At 33.5% G+C, this 11,446-nt stretch overlaps 2 protein-coding genes and 1 non-coding gene across 3 annotated transcripts; all 3 read right to left on the reverse strand.

Moving 5' to 3' along the window:
* Positions 1–1,578: 1,578 nt before the first annotated feature.
* On the reverse strand, positions 1,579–2,752 carry LOC100800784 (ubiquitin-60S ribosomal protein L40). The gene is made up of 4 exons (XM_003554400.4): positions 2,557–2,752; positions 2,280–2,469; positions 1,885–1,951; positions 1,579–1,789 (listed from the first exon to the last, which is right to left on the reverse strand). The coding sequence occupies exons 1-4, from the start codon at positions 2,657–2,659 to the stop codon at positions 1,763–1,765; spliced, it is 387 nt and encodes a 128-aa protein (XP_003554448.1). The 5' UTR covers positions 2,660–2,752; the 3' UTR covers positions 1,579–1,762.
* Positions 2,753–5,397: 2,645 nt separating this feature from the next.
* On the reverse strand, positions 5,398–9,319 carry LOC100801322 (protein ABHD11). The gene is made up of 5 exons (XM_003554401.5): positions 8,910–9,319; positions 8,582–8,817; positions 6,832–6,944; positions 6,066–6,206; positions 5,398–5,807 (listed from the first exon to the last, which is right to left on the reverse strand). The coding sequence occupies exons 1-5, from the start codon at positions 9,154–9,156 to the stop codon at positions 5,558–5,560; spliced, it is 987 nt and encodes a 328-aa protein (XP_003554449.1). The 5' UTR covers positions 9,157–9,319; the 3' UTR covers positions 5,398–5,557.
* Positions 9,266–9,345, reverse strand: TRNAL-UAG (transfer RNA leucine (anticodon UAG)). Its single transcript has one exon. It is a non-coding gene; the product is annotated as a tRNA-Gln (tRNA).
* Positions 9,346–11,446: the final 2,101 nt, after the last annotated feature.

The raw sequence follows: 11,446 nt of genomic DNA on the forward strand, positions 1-11,446 counted from the left end.
AAAATATACTAAACTTTGTCTTTCAAATAACATTCAAATAAAACCCTTTAAAAGAATCATATTCTAAAGTGAACCCTTTAAAAGACAAAAGAGTTTAAAAGATGAAGAACCAAATTAAATAAAAAAATAATATAAAAGACCAAAATGGTTATTTAGCTTGAAAATTATCCAACAAACAATAGGAAAAGAAGAATGTTTGTGTGATATAACTGATGAAAAAAAAAGAGAAAAATATTATTGTAGAAATTTTCAAACAATTTTATTATATAAATTAATGATCTATAACTTTACATTTTGTCTTATTATTATTATTAAAGTATCCAATTGAAAAAAGCCACAATGTTTTACACGATTGTGGCTATTCCGTTTAAATTTATTTCGTTTTCGGCTACAAAACTTGGTTTGAACAAGATTGTGGCTATTCGGTAATTCTGCAAAAACAAACTTGATTTTTTTAATTTAACAAGCTTCTTTCATTAATTTCGTCTCTTATTTTTGTTACTAGACTCCGTCCTTAAAGTCCGGAATGATTATTTACTAGAAATTTCAATTAAAAAATTGAAATTGGTGATTAGATCTAAGTTTTTATTGGTCATGTTTTTCATAGTCCTAATTAATATGGTGCCCACATATATAGCTGATGAAGATTACTATTGGTCTGCCAATGCTTTCGATGACCAACCAAATGAGTTCCAAGTCCAAAGTCCAAATGCAAAAATGCAGAGCGTGTATAAAAAGTATGTTGCTCGTACTTCTCAAAAAACAACGTGGTTTTGAAGAATTTGGGAGTAGCAAATTCCATATATTAAGACACAACATTGCGGAGTAGCAAAGAACCAAGAAAGCAGTGAAAAACAAAACTTAACATTACCAAATTAACTTCACTAGCAATAACACGACTTGCAATACAGAACAATCTATTTGGTGTTTGAATTCACGCTAAATTCATTCCCGCAAATGGTTCTTATTAATGTATAGTTCAGTTACGTTACTTATACTAATCTTAAACATTACACTCAACACATTGTTCATCTTAATATGAACAAGCGATCTATTTTCGTTTTTATCGTTTGAGACTACGATAAATACAATATAGATAGTTAAAGCTCAAAAGCTGACTGTATAAACGCTCAAAACATCAAAACATAATTTCGTTTATTAAATAAAAAGGTTGATAATTGTCAAAAAACAATGGGCAACGACATTAAAAATTGATGCTAAGGAAAAAATAAGCTAAAAAGTTTCAATTATTATAACTCGAGTAGAGGCTCTTCCTCGTTATAATGAACAAAAACAAACTGTCAATCAGGGAAGTAAATGAGTTTTTTTTAAAAAAAATGAATTAAGTCAAATTGGTCCATAAAGTATTAGTTTCTCTCCTAAATAAGCATGCTACATAATTTCTTAGGAGAGGATAAATAACGGATATTCAATAGTTTCGGGACTAGTTATATAAATTCACAACTTTAAGGATTTGTTTAGAAGAGAGAATAATACTTGAAGGATTGATAGTTTATGAAATTATATACCTACTGCTTTCTTAAAAAAATTTACTGCAGGAGGTGAGATAAGAGAACATTGCAAAAACATGAAATACAACTTACGAGAGATCAAAATGTCGTCATAACAATATAATTGGCTACTTCAAAACTATTGTCTCAAAACAATTAACATTAATCAAAACCAGAACTATAAATATCAAACCAGTCCCTGTTCCAAATCCAACAACACGAAGGATGAGACCAACAATATCACACAGAATTCACTTGATCTTCTTCTTAGGCCTCAACTGCAAGAAGGAAACAACGTTCAAACCCAATCAAATTTTTAACCATTAAGCGAAATAATAAAAATGATAAAATTTAACATCAAATGTAAACCCACCTGGTTACTATGACCGCACTTTTTCTTGCGGCAGTTCACAGCCCTAGGATGCAGACGGGCATAGCACCTAACAAACCAAAACCAACACACCTCAATAAAAAGCAAGCAGCGGCTTAACACAAACAAATAGCAATAAAAAAATATCCAATACAAAACACAAAAAATAAATTAAGCTTAAGTAAACCCTAAACCCTAATCAATAATAATTAGGAACAAAACTAGAATGTACCAACCATAGAAAATCAACTGCGAGTAAACAATCACAGTAGACAAAGTAGAGATGGACATGAATATAGGGAGCAAGAATAACCCCTTTTCCACTTGAGAAGCAAAAGGGGCTAAGTTATTGTCCCATAAAAGATGATATAAAAAACAAAAGACGATAGAGTGCATACTTGCGGCAAATCATCTTGTCCTGGTTGTATTTGCGAGCCAAAGCCATGAGGGAAGGCTCAATGATGCCACCACGAAGCCTGAGGACGAGATGAAGGGTTGATTCCTTCTGGATGTTGTAATCGGCCAGGGTCCTTCCATCTTCAAGCTGCTTTCCGGCGAAAATCAAACGCTGCTGATCCGGAGGAATGCCTGAAAAATTCAAACGAGAGATTTTTTAGGTTATGGAAAATTGAAAACGCGATTCGTTGAATGGAGTTTGGAATTTATGTGTAGTACCTTCCTTGTCTTGAATCTTGGCCTTGACATTGTCGATGGTGTCGCTGCTCTCGACCTCGAGGGTTATAGTCTTCCCTGTCAGAGTTTTCACGAAGATCTGCATTTTTAATGCCGCTACTCCCTCTGCTTCTTCACTCACACAACAAATGCTAACCCTGCAACCCAGCGATTTTATACTATCCTTTCTAGGGTTTCAATTTCACTGCTCAATACTGAGCCCAGCCAGGGCTTGCTGTTCGACGGTTCGGACCCGTTTTTGCGGATGTTGGGGTGTTGCTAGGTGCACCAGTCATATTGCTTGTGCACCCGGCAAAAAAAATTCATTTTTACAGTAACGTGGTCATTCTTTCATTTTCTCTGTCCATTTGTTCTGGTTTTTTCATTGTCCTTCGAGAGGTGAAAGTATTATTGGGATATGTTAGTGGTGATTGTTGCGGTGGCTATTTTGATTGTTAACGAAAATATACATTGATGTTTTTTTTTTGTTTTTTGCGTATACGGATTAAATAATTTGTAAATTTTATTATAATTTACGGATTAACGAATCCGTATGAGTTATATGAATTACATAATATGTATATCTCAAACAGATTAACTAATTTTATCTAAAAAGCAAACAATAGCTATTTAAAACAAATTAAAATTAATATATTTACAAACAATAACTATTTAAAAACATAAAACAATACCTTTTTCAAAATAAAAATGAAAATAATCTATTTTTTATTAAAATATATGAACTATTTCAAAACAACATTCTAAATAATATATTCAAAATTTAAAAAATACAATAACTATATATAAACATAATTCAAAATATTCTATTTTCATTTGAAAAACAAATGATAGCTATTTAAAAACAAAAATAAAATTAATATATTAACAATTAAAAAAAATAACTATTTAAAAACATAATTCAAATTAAACTATTTTTACATAAAAATAATCAATAGATATTTAAAACAAAAATAAAATTAATATATTTACAATAAAAAAATTCACTATTTAAAAACATAATTCAAAATAAACTATTTGTATTTAAAAAAGAAACAATAACTATTTAAAAACAATAATAAAATTAATATATTTACAATCAAATAAACAATTACTATTTAAAAAATAAAATTAATATATTTACAAAAAACTATTTAAAAACAAAAATTAAAATAATACTTTTTATAAATAAAAAACATTTAATATTAAAAAAATAATTTAATAATTTAAAAAAACCATACGGATTAGGTAATCCGTATGAGTTATACGGATTACCTAATTCGTATGCGTTATATGAAAAGACGAAGCAGCCATAAAAACGAAGAAGCAACCTTACCTCAAAGGTGGAAATGACACGACGATGGTGAAGACTTCCTCAAATCTGGCAATGGAAGCACCGAACAGCAATGGCGCGACACAAACCAAACAACAACGAAGGAAAAAGAAAAACAGTAGTGTCAGCATACGAAATATGCAGAGGAGGAAGTATTTTTAAAATTTTGTTGAAAGACATTTTCGCCACTTCACTTAAATTGCTAGTGCACCAACAATATTTTGGGTGCACCTAGCAACAGCCTAGATGTTGTCTTGTTGCCCTGGAATTGGGCCCATTTTGATTTAGCCTGTTTGGTGACTGTAAATATTTTTATAATATTATTTAATATAACTTATGACTTTTAAAGTTGTTTTATAAAAGTTAATATTTTCATCATACATGATAATATGTGAGTAGATGATGATTGAAAAATATTTACATTGTTGATGGTTGTTTGGTTGAAAAAAATATTTTCTATTTTTTTTTGTTTCCTGATTTCAAAAGTTTGTTCAGGAAATTATTTTTTTCCATTGTTTCCTGTATAATTTATTTTAAAACAAAGGAGTATTGTGAAAAAAAAACTGATTTTTTGCAAACTAAACGACTCCCAAACTGATTTAGTATTCATTAAATGATATTTTTATCGACATAATAGTTGTTGATGAAATAATTTATTTTGTATTTCAATATATAATTATATTTCTCTAATCAATTTTATTAAATGGCTTTTTTCAATTTTATGAAATAATATTTTATCAATCCAACAAATTTTGAAAAAATTTAAACCAAAAATAGTTTGTCAATATATTTCCCGTAATTGAAATTGAATTCTTTTAGTATTACTTGTTGGATTTTGCAAGTTATAAAAAACTTTTCGCTATATAATAAAATATATAAAGTGGATTAGCAGTGTTTTCTGTTTTTTTGTGAATATTAATGGTGTTGCTTATTACTTGCAACTTCATTAATCATGTTTGAACCTTTTATTCTATTTGCGGCTTAGCGTTCTAGTGCAACAATTAAGTTGCGCTTCGGTGACAAGTTAGTCATGGATTTAAATCCAAAAATAGCTTCTTTACGGCAAGGAGAAGACCATGCATAATTACCTTCTCCCATAATTTTGCAAAACAAAGAGCCTTCATCACTTATAATTGATGGACGTAGTACATTTCCTATACATATTTCAAATAGGTATCAGAAGCATGCCCCAATTTAGAGGTCTAAGTTCAAATTTTGAAAAGTAATGGAACTAAAATAGTTAAATTAAAAACGAGAAGTCCAAAATCATAGATTAACTTTATTAGAAAGACTAAAATTAGGATTAAGTCATTCTTCAATTGAAGAACACTGTAATAGCAAAAAGAACTTTATTTTTATACCAATTAAATCAAATAGTATAAACACGTACTTATGCGCAACACATACATGACATCAAAAAAATTAAACACACCTAAAATTCTTAACAATTATGAATCCTTATGGGTTTTATTTAGTTGAGTAGTGGTTTCAAAATCTGCGCAAAGATATTCGCATTACAATGAATTGTGTGTGAATAAATTATTTGGTAGTTCATAAAATTGTACAGAATTAATGTTATTACCGGCCAACCACTTCTGCGTATTGTTAAGAATTTTGACTCTGGACGCAACAATTTTCAACGATGGATGCCCCATAGTTCAACTAAAGCAGGAATTAAAGGGATGCTATCTTGGAAGCCACGATCTCAAGAAGTCCCTTTGGGTTATCTACATGAACCCAATGACCAGCATTTTGAACAACACAGAAGGAAACTTTTCCAGGAGAGTCGGATCCTCCCTGACTGGCTAGTTTCTGGATCCTCTCAATAGCATCTTGGTCCCATCTATCACTTTTTTCAGCACGCACAATTACTATTTCCATACCTTTGGGAGGGTTCTCCAATAGATTCCAATAGGACTTCTCACTGCAGAATTGTAAAGTTGGGGATTGTTATTTGTTACTTTTGTGCTGTTGGGGAAGATCGCAGAAAACACTCAAGAAAAATGAAGAACAAGTTTGAATGAAGTGTTCAGAAGTTCATTTTTATTTCAAAATAGGTTAAGCTCATGTTAGATATTTGAAGAATTGTTTTATGTTTTTATTTCTTATCTCAAATATTTGTATAGAAAAGACGAAAAGAATATTTCAAATATTTACTCAAACAAAACAATGCTTCAATTACCAGTAAGAATCGAACATCTCCTTAGCATTTTGAAGATCAAATATCCATGTCTCATGATCACCAACTTTTTTCAGGTTGGTGCCTATCCAGTCTGACAGTGCTTTAGAGTAATCAAGTCCCATCAGATGACTCACAAGCCACCTGAAAAAAGGTGCAGTCTACATTTTAGTCTAACTACAATAGAGTGGCACGAGAAAGATTTGTATACCGTACATTTGTGAATTGAAATAGTATTTAATAACTAATACACTGCACTTTCAACAAGATTCAAGACACCAATTATTTAGACATTAGACAACCAATTAGATCATCGCCTCATCAAAAGTAAATGAAGAAAGAACCTATAATGTCCTTTCCGCAATATAAATGACCTCAATCATTATGCTTAAGATCACACGCAATGTCCATAATGTCTAGCAAGCATTTGTAGACTTCCACTGAAATATCACACGCAATGTCCGTAATTGGATATGCACTTCATTTGATTGTAGACAGAAAAGCATATCACATACATGAAACTAAATGGAAAATGGAAAATTTAACAATTCTCTCTCTACAATCTCCATGATTCCTTGGAAGACAAAATTATTTTCATGCATATTGTTTAACATGTCTTCATATATCTTGTGCTCCAAAAATGCTACTGAAGGAAGCAACATATATCAGGTCATAGATAATGTCCACTTGGTACACCAAAAATTATAACTGGCCTACTGACAAACTACTAACATGATAAAAGAATAAGTTCGGGGATATAGAATCTCACTTGCGAGATGGGAATTGTGATGGTAAACTTTGCAACGTTGCTAAAACATTCCGGACTTCATCATTACTGTTTTCTTGATTCACTTCTCCAGGGACAGAATCCAATACCCAGAGCTGTTCTTCAGGAGGGATAAAAAGAGAAACATACCACCGACATTAAGCCTATAGTACAAATGCTTCAAATTAAAATCCATATATACAATGATTCTTGAAAATTGCAGAATTTCAGACAGAAAGTGATGAATTTATTAAACTGAAATTTTTGATAAGGGTCAATTAATTCTCTGTTCTGAGAATCTAACATTTGTACATGTAGTGTTCAATTTCTCTTGGAAGCTAACAAATACTAATAGGTTCTAACTAACTAACAACTGTCATAACAGAATGTAACCTGTAGAAGTTTGGATAACCATCACGGATAAATTTCTCTGTAAACACTTATAAGAGAAAAAAATAATAAGTAAAATGAACTAAATTTCTCTCATGAGCTAAAATCAATTTATGCACTTAACTTAAATAGAAGTTTCTCATCTAACTTCTCGAAAAGCTAAGGTGCATAAGTTGATTTTAACTTGTGAGAAAAGCTCCATGCATTTAACCTTCTATATACACACACATATACTAATTCAAAGCAGACATACAAATCTTATAATGCGCACAACCATCATTCATATGGGAAAAATAAGTTCTAGATGGGTCCATCTTACTTATCCCTAAAACAAGAGAAAAATCGCAGCCTTGCAACCAGCACATCATAAGGCTGCTCTTTGTTTCTGCTAAGCAACATTTCTCTACCAACAATACATTTTCATGTACTGCAAGGTATGCATATTTTACAAGCATTATAGTCACTAATGAATACTGCTATACCTTTATCCTTTTTTTTATCCGAAAATAAATCATTCATTAATAGAAAAGGACAAAAGAGTCCATCATTAAAGTCTTACAGAGGATAAGGCTGGCTGAGGCACCAAGTCTTCCCACACACAATTTAGGTATGACCTAGCAAGTGATGCTATAGCATGTGCTGGTTTATTGCTATCTCTTTTCACAAGAGATAAAGAGAAGTTAAAACTCTATGCTAACTGAATACAGTCCTTGACTGTGAAGAGCAATTGTGGACATCCTTTACTATTCTTAAAGCATGCTCAAAAAACTTGAAAATCAGGCTTGGCTTCAATCCTCTCCATCCTATAACTAATTGTCAGTTGCAGACTCCATCTCAAGGCTAAAACTTCTGCTATCTCAGGTGCTACATTAATCTGAGAAAAATAGCACACTGATACCTATGTTGCATCTCAGGTTCGAGTATTGAATATACATATACAATACAATACATAAATGTGATAATCTTTTTAAAAGATCGAATATGACTATGACAATGTATATTAAGTCAAATACGATTATGTTTATATATTTCTCATATTTTATTATTTAGTTTTCTCGATTCTGTTATATTTTTCATAATATAGTTGATATTCATATAGATGTTCTATCATCATTCATCATTGTATTGTTATTGGTCTTTTACATTTTGCAAAATTTATTAAAAAAGCATTATAGTAGCCAAATTTAAATAAAATTGTTATTGAAGTTATGATACTAATGTCATCTCTAAAACACACACACACACACATTCACAACAATTGAACAATGTAAAACATGATTCACATGAACCACTAAATAAGTTTTCTTATTATTGAATTCAACCGTTGAATTTATAACTAGCCATTGCAATAGAGAAGAGAAACCTGTTTAGGCAACGAAGCAAAATGGCCATAGTCACCACGGCTACAACTCTCAGCAAACTGCAAAGCCACCTTTCCACCCATGGAGTGGCCTACAACAACCTCAGGCCAAGACCAACCTTCAGCCTTCACCAAATCGGCCAAATCTTTGGCCGCATTTTCCATATTATGAGGCGGATTCAGTTCCCTCTCCGTCGATTGTCCGTGGTTCCTCAGATCCAACATCACCGTCCTCCAATCTACACGGAAAATTAAAAAATTCGATAAATAACAATTCAGTTCATAATCAGCAAATAAATAAAAAAGGGAAAATGAAAGAGTGAAGAGGTACTGGAAGAGGGAGAGGAGTTGGAGAGAGAGGCCAAGAGGTTGCGAGAGAAAGATCTCCAGTTTCTGGAGGATCCCAAAAAGCCATGGATGAAAACGGCCGTTGAGGTGTAGGGTTTGTCAGGGTGAGCTCGCAATTCTTCGTAGGCTACGGTTTGCAACCACCTTCGACGAGGGAGACTCACTGAGTGGAGGAAGCGAGTTAGGAGGAGGTGGGAGGAGCTGTTTCTGCATCTCAGAGATACAGCCATTTTCTGCTTTATATGGAACCAAGATAACGGTATTACAAATTTACAATAGAGTTTTTAGTCGTAAAAAATAAAATAATTGTCATTGTAAGGGCACATTATAAACTAAAATTGACAGCTGTGGGATTTGAACCCACGCCCTTTCGGATCAAAGCCTAAATCTGGCGCCTTAGACCACTCGGCCAAACTGTCCCTATTAGATAAATTTCTCAAAATACACTTTCTCAACCCTTCAAATTCAAGATTACACATTTGGTTTAATTGCTTTTTTTTTTGCCAATTTTTAATAAATTTTACTCCTAATTTTTTACTTTGACATATTTTACCTCCAATTTTAAATAATTTTTTTAAAAAAAATTAATGCAAAATTTGTCAAGAAAATATAAAAGCTGAGAATAAAAACTACAGTAAAATAACAATAATAAATCTTTTTTCCGTCAAGATAGTCATCACCCAAAGAAATAATCTAACATGTTAAACTATACATTATATTAAAATTATACTTTAAATAAATTATACAAATTTAATTATACTATTTAAATTTTTAATCGATATACTATTTTAATTTTTTAATTTTATTATAAATAATATATGTTATGCATGATATGATGCATATTTTCTTAAGCTAGAGAGTTGGACAGATATCTTAATTAATGATAAAATGGTATTTAAATAGACATGTTCAATTTTTTATTCCATATTTGATTTCAAATATTTTTTAATAAATAATATTTGATGTGATTCGAAAAAATTATCAAAAGATTTCTTACTTTAAAAGGGAACTTTTGGAGGAAAATTAAATACCATTGTATCCAACTATATATATATCAGAAAAACTACAGTGTAATTGAACTTGAAGTCGTAAGGTGGATCCTTTGGTTGTTTCAACGAGTGGGTTGAATTTCAATAGTGGTTTTCAGGGTCACTATACGCAGGACTTCCACGCCTATGGGAAAAGGCGGGCCCCACGGGAATAGAGATTCCCAATTTCTCATTCTTTTTGGTGCCACTCTGCGACCCTCCGCCACATCACCGGGATTGAGAATTCACTATTCACCCTACCTCATTTTTCTTTCCCTTCACTCCCTCCTCTTTCCCATCCCCACACCAACCAACCAAATGGACCCCACACTCTCCTTCCACCGCCGATCCTCCTCCGACCTCCTCCTCGGCCCCTTCCCCTTCTGCCCCTCCCCCTCCTCCTCCGCGGAGGAACTCAACGAGGCCGAACTTTTTTGGGCCACGGATTCCTCCGAATCGGAACCCCAACGCCCTGCGCCCTCGCCAAAACCCCACCTCCGCAACTTCGATCGCCCCGTGGATTCCGGAATTCTCGTCTTGCTAACGGAACCCGATTCCCGCGGCGGTCTGCTCCGCGGCAAGTCCCCCGTTCCGACCTCCTCGCGGATGACGATTCCGTCGCTTCCGAGGCCGCCGGCGCCACCCGCCGCCGATTACCTCGCGCAGTCCGCGCCTTTCAGAAAGTTCCAGCAATCGGCGCCCGTCAAGGTCCCGATTCTCCTATCGGCCGGTGCCGCCAGGCGGAAAAACGCCGACGACTTCGCGCGCGTGGTCGACGACGACGACGACGAGGAGATGCTGCCGCCGCACGAAATCGTTGCCAGAGGCTCCGGCGTTTCGCCCAAAACCACTTTTTCGGTGTTGGAAGGCGTCGGGAGAACGCTCAAAGGGAGGGATCTCCGTCAGGTTAGAAACGCCGTTTTGCGCCAAACCGGTTTTCTCGATTGATTTAATTTAATTTAATTTTCCTTTTTTTTTCTTTCTTTCTATTTGAGGTGGGGAAGTTAAATTTTGATAGCTTCTCTGCATCCGGTGATAGCTTTTCTCTCCTTGTAACTTCGTTTTCGGATGCTGTTTTTGTTCTCTTTTATTTTATAGAATCTTGAAAATGATGTAAGTTGCTGGACCAAACTTGGATAAAGCTCTCCATGTTTTTTTCTTTTTCACTTTTTCCCCCTCTCTCCATTTTTTGCATTAGATTAATGATTAACCGATTTGCCTTGGATTAATGCTTAGGAGAAAGTTGTGAGGCATTTAAATAGCAACTCTTTAATGCCTAAACTTCAATTTCAATGTCGTTCCTGCTTTTATTTTTACGTCAGTTGCACTGTTTCTGAATACTCCATCTAATCTTTGATGATAAATAAATGAAACCATCCCGTGTGGTGATGAATGGAGTGAATGCGATGCTCTAATCAGATAATTGTTGTTTTTCATTTGATTATCAACATTATTAGTAGATGCTTTGCTAGGAGGTGAAGGACAATAATTG

Source organism: Glycine max, chromosome 19 (assembly GCF_000004515.6).
Source record: "Glycine max cultivar Williams 82 chromosome 19, Glycine_max_v4.0, whole genome shotgun sequence".
NCBI classification, from domain to species: Eukaryota; Viridiplantae; Streptophyta; class Magnoliopsida; order Fabales; family Fabaceae; genus Glycine; species Glycine max.